Source organism: Nylanderia fulva, unplaced genomic scaffold, assembly GCF_048542155.1.
Source record: "Nylanderia fulva isolate GAGA-0341 unplaced genomic scaffold, ASM4854215v1 Scaffold49, whole genome shotgun sequence".
NCBI lineage: Eukaryota > Metazoa > Arthropoda > Insecta > Hymenoptera > Formicidae > Nylanderia > Nylanderia fulva.
Genome location: NW_028190576.1, coordinates 590,107 through 608,867, shown reverse-complemented (window position 1 = coordinate 608,867; position 18,761 = coordinate 590,107). Strand labels below are relative to the sequence as shown.

Here is an 18,761-nt window from a genome sequence, read left to right as displayed (position 1 = left end):
TTATTACTAAGACATATTATTAAATCAAGACAACGTTTCGACCCTTATTTTGGGTCCTTATCAAGTCTACAAAAAAATACACTAATTAAGGATTATTTAATCATGGAACATCAATTTTTATATAATAATCATTAAATATAAACATAATTGCAATTTAAGCTTGACAATACATTGATAGTTTAATAATTTCAACATACCTGATATAAAAATTAAATTTAACTAATCCTTAATTAGTGTATTTTTTTGTAGATTTGATAAGGACCCAAGGGTCCAAACGTTGTCTCAATTTAATGTCTTAGTAATAATAAAGATATTTTTATGCCAGTTGGGTCGTTAATTTTGTTTAGTTATTTTATCATTCACTGGCAAGACAAAGATTTACTGATTATATTATTATATTTGTTAATTGATAAATTTTACTTAATCGTGCTGAGAAAATATATACAAATAAGTTGTTTAGAAGAATCAAAATAAAAATTTCACTTTATTGTTATAAAATGGGAAATGACAAAATAAATTATTGTATTGATAATAAAGTAAATCTAATTTTATATACATTTTACACTGATATTAATGATCTATTATAATAAGTTCATCAATGCCCCAATCTTCATAACTGTTATCAGGCAGATAACGACGTATGATTATGGGAATTTTTCTCTGCTTTAACTCCTTCATCGCAATTTGCAGTGGATCAGTTTCCCCTTCTAATTCTACCATTACAGGAGCGCACATTGCAATTTGAAGTGCTCTTGTGCCTAAAACTCTTGCCCTTTCGTATCTAAAACAAATTTTATATATTATTAAAGTAGTTCATATTTTCATTCTATGTGTGTGTGAGAATAGTATATTATAAATAGTAAACTACATACTTTGTCATATATCTTGTTGTTATCCTTTTTGATTTTTGAACACCAGCGGTAGCTTCATTAGCATTCATCAATTCGATATTTTCACCATCATCTTCCTGGGGTTCTAATTCGATATTGTCCTCGTCATCTACATCATCAAAATCATCCGCAACCCTACAAATAATAACCAGAACAATAATTACATATAAACTATATCGAAAGATTATTAACCTCCTTGTATTTAATTTATACAATTAACAAATTATGTACAAAATGAAGAATGTCACAAATTATAAAAAAAATGTGACTAATTAATAATAATAAAATGCAACATAACCTATAAAGCTGTACAATCTTACACATATACTCTGACATGCATATTTATATTTTACACACATCAGAGAAATTGCGTATACTTACTCGTCTCCGTCGAAATCATCAGCCATTATTTACAAGCTTTTTTTACAAGTATATATCGTTATATATTCTCAATTTTCGCGTACAAAACAACTCCACGCTTGACAGAAAGCTCTATTTTTTCTGATAACAAATATTTTTAGCTCAGGTAGTAATACGGAAGAAGACCGAGGATTAACCAATCAGAGAGAGGCTTTCCTTCGGCGCAACCAATCACAAGCGTTTGTCAAGTTCGCTGATGCCGGCGGTGTTGAAAGCGTCTTTCCTTACCGGATAGAGGTTATGTTCGTTGCGTGTATCGTAAAAGTTACAAGAATAAATGTTCATGTAGCCGTCAAATAGACATATACTCTCTTTCCTTGAGTTATTTTTGTAAGGAAGTCATTGGGTGAGTATTCGATCATTCATGGCTAATACAATATTTAAAATACATTGCTGCAAATATTTTCCATACGCGCAATATTTAATAATTTTAAGAGAAGAAATGATAGAAAAATCACACACAAAATATTACGAATATCATTTAATATTTAATATTTGTTATTATATATATATATTTTTTTAATACTCTATTATTTAATCTAATAGTTATATTTAATATATAGTTATATTTAACATATAGTATATATTATTTAATATTTATGTGACAAATAATAAATTTGTGTATCGCATCTTTTATAAATTCTTATCCTTCCGAAGAAATCCTACAATCTTCCAAGATGTCTGGAGGTATGCTCTACGGTGGAGATGAGATAGGAGCATTGGTATTCGATTTGGGCCATCATTCTTTGAGAGTGGGCTATGCTCAGGAAGATACCCCAAAGGCAGAGATCCCAGCTGTTGTTGGTATCGGAGAGGATGCTAATGGTACAGCTACTAAAAATGAACCTATGGACATTGATGATAAGAAGCCTGATAGCAATATCACACAGAGTGGGACCAAATATTATATTGACACCACGATTCTTCATGTTCCACGGAAAAATATGGAGATTGCAAGTTATATGAAAGATGGCATGATTGAAGATTGGGATCATTTTGAAAAGGTAGGAAATTAGTGATTTAATGTATAATTCAAGTGTTAGATGCGTTATTATATGTTTAATATTAAAAATATTCTTAGTTATGTGTGTATGTATGTATTTCTAGGTTTTAGATTATACATATTCAAAAATAATTCAATCCGATTCCGAATATCATCCTGTATTATTCTCTGAATCACCGTGGAATGTATGCAGCAAGAGGGAGAAACTGACTGAGCTAATGTTTGAAAAATACAATGTGCCAGCTTATTTTCTTGTGAAGAATGCAGTTTTAGCTGCATTTGCAAATGGCAGAGCAACTGGTATTGTTGTTGATAGCGGTGCTACACATACATCAGCGGTACCTGTGCAAGATGGATTTGTATTGACACAAGCTACTGTTAAATCTCCTCTCGGCGGAGATTACATAAGTATGCAGTGCAGACAGTTCTTACAGGTATACAAATATGCATATTTAAACGCTTTTCAAATTTTATTTATTCTTACCTCAATTAAATGCAGGACAACGATATCGATTTATCTCCCCCTTATATGGTGGGTAGCAAAGAAGTAGTCAAGGATCATGATAAACCACGATGGGTTAAAAAGAAAGGTTTGCCTGAAGTCACTAAGTCTTGGCATAATTATATGGTGAAGAAGGTAATTCAGGATTTTCAAGCCACAGTTCTCCAAGTATCAGAAACAGCGTTCGATGAAAAAATTGTTTCTACAATTCCTGCGGTACAATATGAATTCCCTACTGGATATCATCAAGTATGCATCTTAAATGTTTCTTTAATGACTATATATATATAAAAAATTGTTTGGTTAATAAAACATGAGGTAACTAAAACAAACATTTTAAAGGACTTTGGAAGTGAAAGATTTCGAATACCAGAAGCATTATTTGATCCTAGTATGGTACAGACGCGTCAAGGTATGGCCATTGGTAATGCTATGTTAGGAGTGGGCCACATCGTCACGACCAGCGTTGGCATGTGCGATGTCGATGTACGACCAGCGCTTTATGGAAGTGTTGTGGTAACCGGTGGCAACTCGTTTATTCAGGTACAATTTTAATTAAATAGGATATTAGATACAAATACTTTATTAGATATAAATTTTAATAATTTATTAGATATAAATTAAATGTAAAAATTATTTTGTTCTTACATATATTAATAGATTATTGTACATTCATATAGGGTTTTACAGAGCGCTTGAATAGAGATTTATCCCTGAGAATACCTTCTAGCATGCGCCTCAAATTGATCAGTGCAAATGGTTGCGCGGAAAGAAGATTCGGGGCTTGGATAGGTGGTTCGATATTAGCTTCGATCGGTACTTTCCAACAAATGTGGATCTCCAGTCAGGAATATGAAGAGAGTGGAAAGAGTCAAGTAGAAAGAAAATGTCCTTAAACCGCGATACTTTATTGTATGTTTATATCGAGTCGTATTAAAGCGTCAGATTTGTACAGAGAAACATTGCACAGAAAGTGAGTACAATTTTGGGGACACAAAATCTACATTTTATGATATTGTGTGTGCATTGTTTGATTATGCAAATATGAGACTATAAATCATCTTTTTACATAAAACGACTTTTATAACGTTATACTATGATAACAAATATACTTGTCATGTTATCAAATTATAATATCTCTAGCACTCGATACATATAGATAAATATAATATAAATGACATAACACTGTTCTGAATTATGCTGTAGGCATGAAATGGAAGAATCATTATTATTTATTGCTGATATGCTCTATGAAAAAATGAAAACTTGTGCCGTATAAAATGACGAAATTTTGTAAATTGTAATAAGATTTTTTATAAAACTTACCACATGGCAAAAGTTCTGTCTTCAAAATAAAAACTCATTATCTGTAGTTCTTTCAATTTCACTACACTTACACGATATTCTGTCAGTCTTACTGCCAATAGTGTTATGTGCATCACACTTGAAATTGTGGACATTTGAACCCTTTATAACAAATGCTATTATAAGAAAGGGAATAAAGAGGAGACATTCACTTGGAACTTACAACTTCCCTTCTATAATATATACATGTATTTTGCATTGAAATAATAAATAGGTATAAGACGGAAGTACAAAGGAAAAGGAATTTTCTCTTTTCAAATGCCTTAATTAGTGATTGCTCAAAGAAGCATCATTCATTAAACTGCATAAATAAAGAGAACATACTAAAGAAGAGGTCTTAAAGTACAATTTGTCTTTATATATCTACAATAATGAAAGATGCTGATCTAGTAAATTAGCTATTATTAAATGTGAAATATTAATGAATATAGGGTAGTTATAAAGCCTATTCATGTCGTTTCATGTCTTTCGTTTTTGTGTAGGTCTTCAATACAATCACCTATTAATTGGCTCAGTACTAATGTCAGTAGTAATGTCTGCTAATTATCTGAACATTTAAGAAAGCTAAAAAATATAGTGCAATTTGTGAAAGATCGATATGTTTTCAAATATCGAAAAATGTATAATGTTTGTGGATCTCTCTAATATTGTTTCTATCGATATTAACTAACGTAGATGTCTGATATATAAAGTTCGTAAATACAACTTCTTTCGAAATTTTATTTCTGATTATAAATAATTTTAAGTAAGATGGAGAGAGATATAAATAATTATGTATGTATTAATAAACAAGTTTTAAAGTTTGTTGGCCTTTATCCAACAAATATTATGAGATATATCATATGTTTAGTGTTTATGTTTACCATTGTTATACCGCAAACAATGCAAATTTATCAAAATTGGAACGATTTGGCTATAGTATTGGAAACGAGGTATAGTGTGTTTACGATTTTCCATTACTGACGTAAAAGTAAATTTTACACCTACATTGCAATTTGGATTATGATTTAAAGAGACAAATTAAAATAATCTTATTTAATTTTCAATTTTTTAGTTCAGTATTGTTCACTATCTTACTTGCCATATTAAAATCATTGGTTTGGATAAGCAACAGAAGAAAAATGGATTTTTTTATAGAATATATGTTAACAGATTATTGGGAAATAATGACGGCATATGTTTCGAAACATACAAATGTATATGCAATGTAAATTTTTTTTTTCAAATTACGTATACACATATATTGTACTTATATGTGGTATAACACACGTGTATTATATTATTTATGTGTGTACTATATTATTTATTCCTATTTATTATTTATAGATATGTGAGAAAAGGATTTATATTTACTAAAGGATATTTATTCTTAATTTGTAATTCTTTAGCATTTTTCTTTAGTCTACCTATAATTGAAATATTTGTTACTATAATCAAAAATACCAACGATAATAACACAACAAAGCATTTTCCATTTATAGCTTTATATCCAGATAATTATTATAATTTTCCGATGTATGAGGTAAGAAATTTTTTTCCAATTTATCAAAACTAAAAATATGTGACAATATCCTATTTTATTTATATAGATTATATATCTCTCGCAAATGATAGCAACAAGCTTATGTGGTCTTGTTATTCTGGGAACTGATACTTTAATTGCAACAGCACTATTTCATACATGTGGTCAATTTAAAGTACTTCATAAAAAGATAGAAAATATTAACATTGAAATTGATTACGTTAGTATTTCTCTCATAAGTCTTTCATATTATTGTATTATAATTAAACATATCTTTGGAACAGATATTATTGTGTAAGCATATTAAAAATGTTTTCTCTTATTCCCAGATAAAACATGCATACACTGAAGAAAGTATTGTGCAAAATATTAAATTACAAATAATAGCTATTATTAAACATCATCATATAGTTCTTTGGTAATAACTTTAAATGAAACAAATATATTATTCTGATATATATAATTAAAAAATAAAATATCACAATATTATATCTAGGTTTTGTGATTATATGGAAACAATTTTTAGTTCAATGTTATTTCTACAAACATTAGCTAGTAGTCTCATAATGTGTCTAGTAGGTTTCCAAATTGCAACTGCAAATATAACAGCAAGTACAATCTCTAAATTTGTTAAATACATCTCATATTTAATCATGGCACTTTTTCAATTACTGCTTTTTTGCATTCCTGGTGATGCTCTGATATACGAGGTATATGGATAAATAAAAGTAAACTAAAATTATAATATCTTATACTTACCTTATAAAAATGATATATATAGATATTTTTTATATCACAGAGTTCTATAATAAGTAAAATCATGTATAGTACTTGTTGGTATGAATTACCAATTTCATTTAAAACTGAGATATGTTTACTTATGTTGCGTAGTCAAAAATCTAATAAGATTACCGCAGGAAAAATTTATGTAATGAATTTGGAGAATTTTAATGCGGTAAGAAGAAATTATCACATTATATTAAAAAATGTATGAAAATTGCGAGATTTTTATATGTAAACAAAAAATCTTTTATTTATCTAATTTACAGGTGTTGAGCACTGCTATCTCATATTTTATGCTACTTCGAAGTTTTAATTTAGATGAAACTAACGTCCAATTATAATTGAATGAAGTTGCATGATTGCATAATAGATTATATATATTAACTAAGAATTATAATATTTAGAAACAATAGTGATAATAATTCAAACTTATAAATATATAAAAAGTTTGACAATGTTGCATAATACTGACTAGTACAATACTGTACATTTTTTTTACTTTACATTATTCTATTCTATTATTCTATCTATTTATATAAAATATTGTAAGTATTCCTGATATTCTATTCTACTTTGTTATAAATACGCACCCCAGCCATAATACATTTGGCACAGATTATCTATATTTGTTGCTTCTAAAATCAAATGATTAGTTTGTCCTTCAACACTAAGATGTAATGCAATATTTTCTGCCTTTCTTCCAGAATAACGTATCAGGCCTTTTAATCGTTGTTCAATGTTCTTTATATGTTCTACAGCCTAAAACAAAATAAAATAAAAAATTAATATATTGTTTTTATTCCTTTTTGCACAATTTATTAATATTAGAGAAGAATATTTTATTATACTTTTTCATTTGTTTTTTCAGCCGCATCACCAGGCTGATTTTTATTCCAACTGACAAGAGGATCATAAACGAAAGGTGTGAGTACACTCAGTAATGTGCTCGATTCCTGTCGAAGTACTCGCATGGTAATTTGACAAGCGCGTCTAAATGGTCCTTCAATTTTAAGAGGACCCATAGCGTTTACCATATTATGTGTCAAGCGAAATGGTACGCGTTCAGGCCAGTCGAAAAATTCGCCCTAAGAATATATATTATTATATGTAGTACTTGATGGGACGAGATGTAACAATATGTCTATATATATATTATAATAAAAATATAGCATATAATAGAGATTTCTAATTATAAATTGATTTGTTTCGAACTTTCACATATAAGAACTTACCCTGTTGAATAAGCAATTAAAATCAACATGTACGCAATCTCCGCATTTGGAATCGAACAATATATTCTCCCCGTGACGATCTCCAAGTCCAAGTATGTATCCTACCATAGACATAACAGCGGTTGTCCTAATATATGCCGTACGAGCCTCGTACCTGTTTCAAAAGTTAAGTAATTAATGTCTATATATGTAAAAAATTGAAAAAATGAGAGTAAAATATATAAAATATATAAAATATATTTTAATGACATACCAGCCATATGGATCAGGAAACATGATGCGAAACCAATCGGCAAATACAGGAGGATGCCGCGGCAATAATTTCTCCAGAAACATTTTCTTTTTCTTTTCCAAAGGATCTTTTAATGCTAATAAAAGATTTGGACATGAAATAAAATAATATTGTTTTTTAAAATTAAATTAAAAAAAAATACTTTTAGTATTCATATTATCACGTTCATGACTTACCACATAACATCGTTTTAAGTTCCCTATTTGTACATGTAATGCCTTTCTCTGCGTACAAATTCAAAACAGTAGGTCGAAAACCAACCAAATTTGGTACCCATTCTATTAAACCACATTCTTCATTTAACGGCACTACACTCTATAAAATGAATACATAATTAATAATTTATTGAAATTATTAATTAATTATAATATTAATAATCCATCAAATTTGTATCGAATATGAGGGGCAAGTCTTACATATGTTCGTATATAAAGTCTCCTTTGTCGTGATTCTCGATCATTTTGAAGATATTTATTTACAATATCATTGAATTCCATCAATCTGAAGTCTTTGCGTAAATCGTCCTTTGGTTTGCACATGAACAGGTATTCTTTACCATCTGATCCTCTCAATGTAATTCGTCGTGGTCGTTGAAGTGATGGCATTATTACCACGTTTTCTTCTATTTTCGTGATATGTACCCATTTCCTGCGCATTTATAAAAAATAACGTGAAATAAAGCGCGTTGTAATAAAAGTAATGTTTTCATAATAATTGTAATATGTACAATAGGAATGGATTATGATTTTCCATTGAAGCATTCTTGGATGGAAGATGTAGTTGTCTGAATTTTGTTGTCGGCATCATAATTGCACTGAAATCCTTACTTGCGAGTAATCTCGGCAAATTTTTTGATAAATGATGCACCGTGGTATTTAATGTCCCCTGTAAAATAAGACGTATGTTACTATATTATACACATTGTATTAATTCTTGATACATCCATATATGCTGTTTCATTACTGACTCTAATATTCAACGTGTATTACAACTGAATAACAAAACTTACATCTGGTATTGTTTTATTAGATAGTTCGATCAATCTTTCCCAAAGTCTGTGAAAGTCTCTGATAAGCTTAAACATTATCGATGTTTTTAATTCTGCATGATTCAAGATTTCCTGACACCGTTTCTGTCGTGCTGGATATGAAGACTATAAAATTAACAAAAGAACAAGTTCCATATATTTTTATCTATCTCATAAAATAATGTCTTTGTGTAATATTAATATTAAAAAAATATACGTTAAAAACTGATGCCATCATCCATAAACAATGCTGAGGATATGCAGAAATTAATTTCACCAAAATTGTGCAAAGAGTATTTTGCACTTGTAGACATGGATGACAAATTCGCGATACAAGCTGGCTGAATGCCGTCAGCCACATGAACGTCGGTAATCTAGAATGATAGACCTCTACAATGCGAAAATTGATTATTATAATCATCGATTTATTATTTAAATCACTTTATTATTAATTTATAAACAAGTACCCATAATATGAGTCATCTTTACTAGACGATCTTGACGAAGTCTAACAATGTCTGGTGGATCGGAAGTAATGGTAGCACGAGAAGCATGATCCAACCAGATGGTCAACATCTTAGGCATTGAATGATGGATGTACTTGCAACCATATTGAAGCGATTTGCCATAAAAATTCATCATGTGCACTTGTAGATCTCTGTTAATAATAAGTATAATTTTGATTATAATTCTCATTTTAATAATATCACAACAATTAAGTTATATTGAATGAAGCAAACTTACTGCCTGTTTTTATCTTTGTCATCTTCAGACATTCTCTCAACAATAGTGTCATAATATTGAGCACATGATACCCAACTTTTTTCCCATCCTCTCCAGACTTCTATCGCTTCTTTATAATTAATGATACAACCGTCTGTATCAACATTGAGAGTTTCATCGTTATATTTTGCAAAAAGAAGCTTTGCCTATAAAATACAAACATAATAAAATAATTATAAATATATATTTTGGTAATTAATACATTTTGTTTTAGATGCTTTTGCATATTACTTACTTTTGCATATTGTTTTCTTTCTTCACTACAATCTCCTGAAGATAATTGCTTGTAATATTGTACTGGTTTGAACCAATTCAAAAAACTACGATTTAAAGTAATAAAAGCATCTTCTTGACAACCCTTTTGCCAATATAGTTGAGCTTGTTCTATATACAATGGTTGTGGTGGACATGAATCACTGGCTGTTAAAATATGCATATACGCTTGTTGGTGTAAGCCAGCTCTAATATAAAACGATTTAATACAATTAGTATTAGAAATATTTAATACAAAAAGTATATATTTAAAGTCTTACTTTCTGGCAATTTTGGCGCTTTTCAACCAAATTTTACCAATTTCTTGCTTGAGCATTGAATTCTCTGTATTGTGGATTTTTTGTTGTAACTGCACAGCTAAATCCAAAGTAGCTCTACGCATACTCAGGACAAACTCTAAACCGCGAGATGCCCTCAATAATTGTCCACGTTTTTCCCATTCTTCCAGCATTATTGGAAAACCTTCTGCATTGTTTAACATCATTGAAACTGCTTTATCAAATTCGTTCAATATATGTAATCTGAAAATGACAAATACATTTTGAAAAATTATAATGCATACATATATAAATGAGAAAAAAAATACATAAATTATTAAATTTTACTTCATGATATATGAGTAACTCTGTTGGTAAACTCCAGGTCGGGAAGCATCTTCCAATAACGATACTAAATTCTTCTTTAATGATAATAAATCTGGTTTGGTCCCTTTTATAAGATCATCTAGTAATACATGTTTTATATTGTTCTGCGAAGTTTCCTCAAATCGGGAGAAATGACCAAGCCTCCAAAAAAGTTCATGTTCGGTTATAAGAGGCTCCAGTTCTGGTCTGTTAAAAGATAATTAAAAAAATATTTGAATTCACTAATAATTTAACTGTACAAGTTTAATTTTATTATAATTATCACCTGTTACTTAATAGACCCTCAGATATGTGTTTGGCAGTAAACGGATGATCTAAATCAAGATAACATTGAATCATACCTTGCAAGTATGTATGTTTTAAATCTTTTTTCTGCGCGAGCCTTTCGTAACACGTGGCTGCATCCTAAACAAATTGAGTATTATTAAATACATATTTAAGATATAATCTAATAAAATAAAATCACTAGTAGAAATATATCAAGGCTCTATAAATATTAAATATTAATTACAAATAAGAAAAGCCTAAGAGTCATAAGCAAAAAAATTAATTTTCGTTGGAAATGTATATAAGGAACATTCGCGTATGATTTTTAGGCTTTTCTTATTTGTAGCTAATATTTAAAATCACCAGTATTTCTTCAAACATACTACATTTACTTAAAATTTTTAAGCTTACCTGAAGTTGTCCATTGACTTCATGAGCTAAAACCAATTGTTGTAATGTAGGAGATTGATCCTGAGTTGCTAGAATACCGGATACTCCGTCGGGATCATCAAGTTGTGCATAAATTTTCTGTAATAAGGTATCTAGTTGAACAGAAGAATATGCTCATGGAATAGAAAAATATACTAAATTACACAAAATGTTACATACAGCGAGTAAACCACCTTCTGTGACTTCTGATAAACCTTTATTAGAAAAAGTCATATGTTGCTCTAGATACATCAGTGCCCGATGATATTCTCGTGATTCGTAACAACCTTTCGCCACAACCAGACTGTCCAATCCATCACAAAACTCTAAAAATATTAATAAAATAATTAATCATATTACAATCGACCTATATAGAAAATATAAAAACAATAAATAAGTATTGCTAATTACGCACTTTTTATTGCTTTATATCTGCTATCCTGCAGTGATCTTCGTTCTCTAAGCCATCTTTGTAAATGATCTAATATACAAAAAACTACCTGTTCCAATATAATAACATTAAACGATAGTATCAAATTAATGTAGTTAAAATTGTAAAAACAAAACTTGTGCTAACCCATGAGCAACGTGTACGTCTAGTTTCTTCCGAGATTCTTTTGTCAGCCTTTACACTTTGACCATATCGAAGTGGTAAATAACGCATAAGTTCAGAATCTAGTATAGGTTTCTCTCCAACATTAATCACAGTCAACATTTCTTGTTTAAGCTTAACATGTACTTCTTCTCCATTATTTGCAATTATATATGCTAGTAAAAGAAAGTTGTATACATATAACCAAGTGTATGTATATATACTAAAATCACTGGTTTTGAATTTGTGCTTGAACTTACATATGACATATGGTAGACAAAATATCAATGTTTTTATATCTCGCTTGAATGCCAGTTTGCACGTTTGTAATATATTATTGAGCATTGCATCATGTACAGCACTCGATACACTGCAAAGCCAATTATAAGCCCAGCTTTCGACTGAAGAACCTGCTTCAGAACTAAAAGTATTTACATTAGCAATCGTGGTGAAATAGTAGAACAAACAACACGAATATAAAAAAAAAATTGAAAATATAATATGTAACACACTCAGACTAATCTCTTTTATAAAACATACCCATAAATAGGATGCGGTAATTCATTATCATCACTAACAGTAGCTATCTTATAATGTGATGTCAAAAAAGGGGTAATAATCTGTTGTGTTGTGAATGGTAAATTATTCCATAATGCATTATTTCGACCTTGTGGAGAAATATTGTATGCTCTTAATATTTCCTGGTGGATAATTAATCACAATTAAATAAAGCTTTTTCTATAAATTTATCATAAATGTATATGTGCATGTAAAAAATGTGTACATGGAATTACATACTTGTATAGCGAGAGAAAAACAATCCATACTTTGACTATTTTTTTGTATTTGAAAAGCACGTACAAGTTCAATAAGTATCACACAGGCAAATTCCTCATTCATGTCCGATATAAATTTACTGTCGTCTGTAATACAACAAAATGTTTAAAAAATGGATTTGGAAAAAAATTAACAAAGCATTTAAAAAGAAAACAAAATTAAATACCTCTGGAAATAATTCTTCGTGGAAGAAGACTCGGTTCAATAGCTCCCAATTCTCCAAGGCACTCTCCATAACATAAACGAATAGATTCATCTTTGTCTTGACATCCAATTAACAAAGTATCTAACAGCTTTAATATACAAATGTTAATGTAATAAATAATGTACGTGTAATACTTATATATAATAATGATAAACATACTTCAACTATTAGTGGATGAACATCAGTTTCGCTTAATATCATTTTGTTAAGTTCGCTGCGATGTTCTTCTAAAAACGTTTGTAAATGTTTCAGAGCTCTAATTCGTACCTCATCAGTTTCATGTGTAATTCGTTTCAACCATAACTCTAAATTGGCATTAAAACCCTCAGTTCTAAAATTAAAATTTTTATAAAATCTCGTTAAAAATATAAATTATAAATATATTTGCCTGTCTTACACTTTAAATTTATATTTATAAATTATAAATTTTAATTATTAAAATTACTTTGCTTGTAGAATATGTGCCTTGACTATATTAGATATATTAGTAGAAACTTCCATGTCATCTATAAAAAATAGTTCTGAAATATGACTGTTGTGCTCCTCGTTATTTTGAACAATCAGAAACTCTAACATACTGTTGACTTTTTCTGGAAATATTTTCTGCAATGGCATTAATGATACGCATATCGTTGGAAACAATGGTCCTAAGTCTTCAATAGCTATACTGGAAGTGATTTTTATGAGAATTAGGAACATAACTATTATATTACATATTGTATTAATTTGATACTTCTTTAATATACTTGTGAATAAATGCGTCCCATGCGTCGCATACCAGACGCGGAAAACCAGGTCTTTTAAATCCAAGTGACGTTCTTAATGTGGCTAAAATTTTGTATCTAAGTGGAGTCAAGTAAGGAGCACCCATGTATCGAATTAAAACAGCTAATGAAGCAAGTGCAGATTGCTGTGTATATTCATCTGACTTGGGACTGAGTTTTATATCAAAGTTCACCAGGATGCCATGTAATCGTAGATTCAAATAAGATGCCTGTTTATACCATAATACATTTTTGATGTGGTGTTTTGTGTTGAAAAATTAATCGTAATATAATTATAAAACAAATACTCACAACTTGTTCTTGTGTACTAAAATTTCCTCTCTGATTATTATCGTATTCTGAAATAATTTCTAAAAAGCCTATTATTCCTTTGGGGGATTCATGAAAATATATCATAAGTTCCTCAAAAATTCCCTGTAAAATGATATGTATATGTATATGATATACGAGCATAAGGTAAATTTTTTATATTCTATAATAAAATTTAACTATATTGAATAATAAAAGTTGATCTTTACCATAAATGATTGCTTTGTAAGAAGTTCAAGACTAGCTTTTGTTATATTCATTACTAATCTTATACATTCCGCTATTCGTAGAGGTATATTTAAAAACGCATAACTATAAATGTACTGAAAAGGGGGAAAAAATAGATTAAATATTTTTATATATTTATCCAATTAAATTATATAATTTTACATACCGGAAAATATTCTTTAATCATTTGCTTTATATCCATATTTATCAATTCGGCTATATCATCTAAAAGTGCACTTGCTTTTGGTACTTCAACAATAAGAGCAATCAAAAAGCATATTGCATAGTGACCATCTTTGCGCAGTAGTTGACGTGATCCTTCATAGCCAATACATTTAGCGACACGATGTACCGTAGTTGCCATATTATATGAGTAATGTATATAATTATTAACTGCACTTTTCATTATAAGCTGTAACAAGATAAATTGCAAAAAATTCAAAAAGAAATATATAATGCTATTAATATAAAAAATAATTACCTCTAAAAAATCCTTTCGATATCGAATGTATAAAGCCTTTGGAGAAACATTTAGAAAGTTAGCAATATCTTGATATGTGACTGTGGCAGATGCGACAGCTGTAGGCAACGAATTTGGATGTAATATTGTGATTAAAAATATATCCAGAATTCTTCTTTCTGTCAAATGTAATGGGATACTGAAATTTTGTCGTTATATTAATAAAAAGATAGTTAAACATTTATACAAATTTTACTATAAAATGTGTATAATAATAATTTTTCTTTTTCTTAATATATGTATATATATATATAATTACCATACAAAATTCTTTGCAGTGTCAAGTAATGTATCATGCAAAGAATGATTGGAGGTATTCAAAGCTGTCATAAATGCGTCAGTTATAACATCAATTACTAAATCAACATATTTGTCCAAATCATCTGGTACAGTATCTGGCAAACATTCATTGTTACGTTTCACTATAGAGATTTTATTACTCAATAATCGTCCAATTACTGATGCAATATTCGATCGAATCTCAATATTATCGTCATGTATATAAGAGAGCCATTTCTTTGTTACTTCATTTGAGTTAAATAGTTCTACATGATTTGAAAGAGAAAGAATATGTCTAGAAATGTGCAAACGTATAGAAACGTTAGTCGAAGAGAGTATATCAAAATATGTATTAAAAATATGATTATAAGTTCTTGGGAGATAGTTCATATTAGATTCAACATCTTCTCTTATATTTTCTGTACAGCATTGACAATATACTGTCCATTTTCTGTTGTTTGATAAATCACTAAAAATAAATATGAATTTATATATACTGCAATATTTCATATAAAAATTTCATATAAAAATTTTATATAAAAATATATTAACAATACCTAATAATTCTTCCCTTTCCTGATGAAATACAAGCCACTTGGCCTAAGATATTTGCAAAAGCTTCTTGTATTTCTACTTTTGTCGAAGATAAGGCAGTATTTAGAACATATTGGCAAAGATCTTCCAATTTTATGTCTGCATCATTGAGTAATAATACACTGTTTCTAGATTACAATATAATTTTTGTAATTAAAAAGTACATATATATACATACAAAAATGTGTAATAGTGTATAAAAATACTTACAACACTGCTGTAACAGCTATTTGTGTTTCACCATTTAGTATACATACACGTAATAATTTTAATCTTTCTTTTCCATTGCCATGTACACATAAAGTTTCAAGACATTCTGACATTGTTTCAACATGAAGAGATTTTGCTCTTTGCACCATTTTTTGACTAATGTCCATAGATCCTTTGAAAGTTTGAGTAAATGGCAATGCTAATATTGATTGCAATAAAACTTTATTCGATTCATTATGAGCCATTAAATTTATTAAAATTTGAAAGCTAATCTGCTCATTTTGATATTTTTCAGAATTTAAGTTTTGCATCAAAATTTTCAATATAATGTTCAAGTCATTTTCATATAGTTTTACTTGAAATTTCTGTTCTTCCAGCCACAATTGTAATAAAGAGGAGGCTTTGATAATGTACAGTACTTCTGTAAATTTCTCAGCTTCTACGAAACTTATCAATTCTTTTCTTAATAATTTCCATTTTTCACTTATTTCTGTTGCAAGAACAGCTTCATTTGGTATAGCAACTCGTCTAATGTCGATAAAAACAAATCGCATAAAAATATCAATAATATCCTAAAATAAATACAAATTATTTAAAAATACAGAAAATAAATATATTAAATAAATGTATTATATAAAATATATTGATAAAATTATACATACTGAGCAATGTATGAAATAAGTCAATAACTTCGTAGCTTGTAAGACAGTACAAGGCTTTTGTTCTTCAATTAAATATTGTTTTATCTTACAGCAAGCAGCTTGCATCAATTTTTTTATTACCTCAGTTTTTTCATTGTATGCTGAAAATTAACAATATATTTTATATAATACATATATATATATATATATATATAAGTTATAATAATATATTTATGTGTATATATATAATAGTTTAAATTCAAATATGTATATAAATTTAAATTAAGTAGAAGAATATACTTACTAACAAATTCAGAAGCTATAAAATCAATAATTTGAAAACATAATTCCATAACATTAAATGAAACAGGTAATAATTGTATCAAATCTGTCCATACTTCTGCCAACTGGGATAAGTGTATTGGCAATTGATTTGAATTAATCCAAGTTGGAAGACTTTTCACTATTTCTAAGCTATATGGAACTTTAGCTATAAGTTCCTATAAAAAGCCTAAATATAATATATTTCAACATAATATAAATATAAATTTCATATCTAATATAAATTTACTTACCCAATCATGAACAGTACAATTCTTCATTATTTCTATACACAATCGTAAGGCTTCTACCTGCAAATCTGGAGAAGATTTAACAATTATTGTTGTAGCTTTGTCCCACAGTTTTACTTGATCCCAAACTGACACACCAGTCTTTATAATTATCTATCAATACACAAATATCATTATTATTAAAAACAATGTTTCATTAGAAAAATGTTTGATTAGAAAACTGGATAATTAAAAAAAAATAATAAAAACCTTTAATAAGGCTGTATATACTGATGGTACATTTGACAATTTAATCTTTGCAGGAAATGGTGTCAAGTCCAAATCCTTTATAATATTTCTTTCTGTATAAAACTTTGAAAGAGTTATTTCTTCCGTCTTTTCGCCACTTAGATAAAACTCTGATATCTCTGTAAAAAGAGTATGTTTAATTATTAATATATTTATACTATCAACAAAATTATATCTTTATTATGTTTAACTTTCTATTATTCTATTTAAGTCTACTATTACATACCATCAAAAATATTTAAATATTCTGAACTAATGATTTGAAACATTGTGCTGTGATGCCTGGATAACATTCTGAGCATACAAGCTTGTACTTCAATGCTATTTGAAAGCACCACATTGCTTGATGGCATAGATGTCAAGTAAAACATTGTACCAAATAACCAGGTTGTAAATGCTAAAACATATAATTGCCGCCACATTATGAGATATAATTTTTGACATATCATACATTGCTCAGATGCAAACATATTACCTGTATATTGTTGTAGAGTTTCATTTGTTATATTATTATTGAATGGTGGAATTAATATAGGTCTTAAGGTAGAGGATCTTTTCAATAAAGATTCCAAAAGAGAACAGAGCATCTGTTCTGTTGTAGGATTTTCCAGATTTTCAGAAAAGATTGCTATTATTGGACGGTTAATAAATTGTCGTAACAATTCCACTGCTATCCTATAATAAAAAAATATTCATTGTTAAAATACATATCATGTAGTACATTTTATTATTTTGTAAGATGTACAAATCATTTTGATTCAAAATTTAATAATTTAATATATAAAAAATTCTAATGTTAGCATATTTTTTAACAAGCATAATAAATCTCTTCTCATTATGTACAAAATTTTTCTTATTATTTAGATATTACTATGCTTTATATATATATTTCAATTGTACATCGAATATTCTAACAATTATTTTCGTAATTAAATGTACAATTATCAATATTTAAAATTGAAATACTTACGTATTATCTGGAGAATTCGCCAAATCGCCATCATTCACTTCCATTATTGTAATATATAAATTATCTCTAGTAAATATAAACAAAATGCAAAATGTGGCTTTACTTCAATCAATATTGTGGTTAAAAGCCCGCGTAGAGCTGAATCTACTGAATTAAAGTGCGTTCGAAAATTCTATCCACGGAATAATTCAGTATTTAATTGATCAATCAGAATACAGAACACTTTGCTCTCATTGCTCGATCAAACTCCTTTACTCTAGAGACCTCTACGTGTAGGATTTCCGAACGCATTTCGAGAA

The 18,761-nt window shown here is 28.7% G+C and overlaps 4 protein-coding genes across 5 annotated transcripts; 2 read left to right on the top strand and 2 right to left on the bottom strand.

Annotated features, from left to right (window-relative positions):
* Window positions 1-465: 465 nt before the first annotated feature.
* On the bottom strand, window positions 466-1,408 carry RpII18 (RNA polymerase II subunit RpII18). 2 transcript variants are annotated; one of them, XM_029314635.2, is made up of 3 exons: window positions 1,272-1,408; window positions 873-1,025; window positions 466-781 (listed from the first exon to the last, which is right to left on the bottom strand). In XM_029314635.2, exons 1-3 carry the CDS (start codon window positions 1,295-1,297, stop codon window positions 571-573), a joined length of 390 nt encoding a protein of 129 aa, XP_029170468.1. In that variant the 5' UTR covers window positions 1,298-1,408; the 3' UTR covers window positions 466-570. The 2 variants fall into 2 exon arrangements, with proteins under 2 accessions (XP_029170468.1, XP_029170466.1); XM_029314633.2 differs by lacking the exon at window positions 1,272-1,408 and adding an exon at window positions 1,189-1,265.
* Window positions 1,409-1,502: 94 nt separating this feature from the next.
* Window positions 1,503-4,187, top strand: Bap55 (Brahma associated protein 55kD). Its single transcript, XM_029314630.2, has 6 exons — window positions 1,503-1,656; window positions 1,968-2,314; window positions 2,418-2,747; window positions 2,813-3,064; window positions 3,158-3,358; window positions 3,496-4,187. Exons 2-6 carry the CDS (start codon window positions 1,988-1,990, stop codon window positions 3,709-3,711), a joined length of 1,326 nt encoding a protein of 441 aa, XP_029170463.2. The 5' UTR covers window positions 1,503-1,656; window positions 1,968-1,987; the 3' UTR covers window positions 3,712-4,187.
* Window positions 4,188-4,404: 217 nt separating this feature from the next.
* On the top strand, window positions 4,405-7,550 carry LOC114940113 (odorant receptor 13a-like). The gene is made up of 8 exons (XM_029314631.2): window positions 4,405-5,112; window positions 5,235-5,387; window positions 5,507-5,702; window positions 5,770-5,922; window positions 6,032-6,120; window positions 6,199-6,412; window positions 6,502-6,657; window positions 6,752-7,550. The coding sequence occupies exons 1-8, from the start codon at window positions 4,931-4,933 to the stop codon at window positions 6,824-6,826; spliced, it is 1,218 nt and encodes a 405-aa protein (XP_029170464.1). The 5' UTR covers window positions 4,405-4,930; the 3' UTR covers window positions 6,827-7,550.
* LOC114940109 (serine/threonine-protein kinase ATR) lies at window positions 6,714-18,668 on the bottom strand. The gene is made up of 40 exons (XM_029314623.2): window positions 18,463-18,668; window positions 17,968-18,167; window positions 17,719-17,889; window positions 17,454-17,611; window positions 17,208-17,357; window positions 16,937-17,132; window positions 16,654-16,793; window positions 15,992-16,563; window positions 15,745-15,909; window positions 15,168-15,656; window positions 14,870-15,047; window positions 14,555-14,800; window positions 14,370-14,483; window positions 14,143-14,265; window positions 13,813-14,060; window positions 13,512-13,733; window positions 13,226-13,397; window positions 13,028-13,154; window positions 12,823-12,947; window positions 12,565-12,725; window positions 12,285-12,445; window positions 12,010-12,200; window positions 11,848-11,932; window positions 11,613-11,758; window positions 11,415-11,531; window positions 11,002-11,141; window positions 10,698-10,922; window positions 10,353-10,613; window positions 10,055-10,280; window positions 9,781-9,965; window positions 9,504-9,694; window positions 9,254-9,426; window positions 9,019-9,162; window positions 8,737-8,894; window positions 8,426-8,657; window positions 8,186-8,324; window positions 7,971-8,085; window positions 7,718-7,871; window positions 7,334-7,570; window positions 6,714-7,244 (listed from the first exon to the last, which is right to left on the bottom strand). The coding sequence occupies exons 1-40, from the start codon at window positions 18,504-18,506 to the stop codon at window positions 7,062-7,064; spliced, it is 7,464 nt and encodes a 2,487-aa protein (XP_029170456.2). The 5' UTR covers window positions 18,507-18,668; the 3' UTR covers window positions 6,714-7,061.
* Window positions 18,669-18,761: the final 93 nt, after the last annotated feature.

Excerpts from the sequence above, each read along its gene's own strand:
- Bap55 (XM_029314630.2), top strand. The coding sequence starts at position 1,988 with ATGTCTGGAGGTATGCTCTACGGTGGAGATGAGATAGGAGCATTGGTA. Across the intron at positions 2,315-2,417 it reads ATTGGGATCATTTTGAAAAG|GTTTTAGATTATACATATTC; the intron begins GTAGGAAATTAG and ends ATGTATTTCTAG. Across the intron at positions 3,359-3,495 it reads GTGGCAACTCGTTTATTCAG|GGTTTTACAGAGCGCTTGAA; the intron begins GTACAATTTTAA and ends ACATTCATATAG.
- LOC114940109 (XM_029314623.2), bottom strand. The coding sequence starts at position 18,506 with ATGGAAGTGAATGATGGCGATTTGGCGAATTCTCCAGATAATAC. Across the intron at positions 16,564-16,653 it reads CTTATTTCATACATTGCTCA|GATATTATTGATATTTTTAT; the intron begins GTATGTATAATT and ends TATTTATTTTAG. Across the intron at positions 11,759-11,847 it reads CAGATATAAAGCAATAAAAA|AGTTTTGTGATGGATTGGAC; the intron begins GTGCGTAATTAG and ends TAATATTTTTAG.
- RpII18 (XM_029314633.2), bottom strand. The coding sequence starts at position 1,226 with ATGTCAGAGTATATGTGTAAGATTGTACAGCTTTATAG. Across the intron at positions 1,026-1,188 it reads AAGATTGTACAGCTTTATAG|GGTTGCGGATGATTTTGATG; the intron begins GTTATGTTGCAT and ends TATTATTTGTAG. Across the intron at positions 782-872 it reads ACAACAAGATATATGACAAA|ATACGAAAGGGCAAGAGTTT; the intron begins GTATGTAGTTTA and ends AATTTGTTTTAG.
- LOC114940113 (XM_029314631.2), top strand. The coding sequence starts at position 4,931 with ATGGAGAGAGATATAAATAATTATGTATGTATTAATAAACAAGTTTTA. Across the intron at positions 5,113-5,234 it reads GCTATAGTATTGGAAACGAG|TTCAGTATTGTTCACTATCT; the intron begins GTATAGTGTGTT and ends TCAATTTTTTAG. Across the intron at positions 6,121-6,198 it reads CATCATCATATAGTTCTTTG|GTTTTGTGATTATATGGAAA; the intron begins GTAATAACTTTA and ends TATTATATCTAG.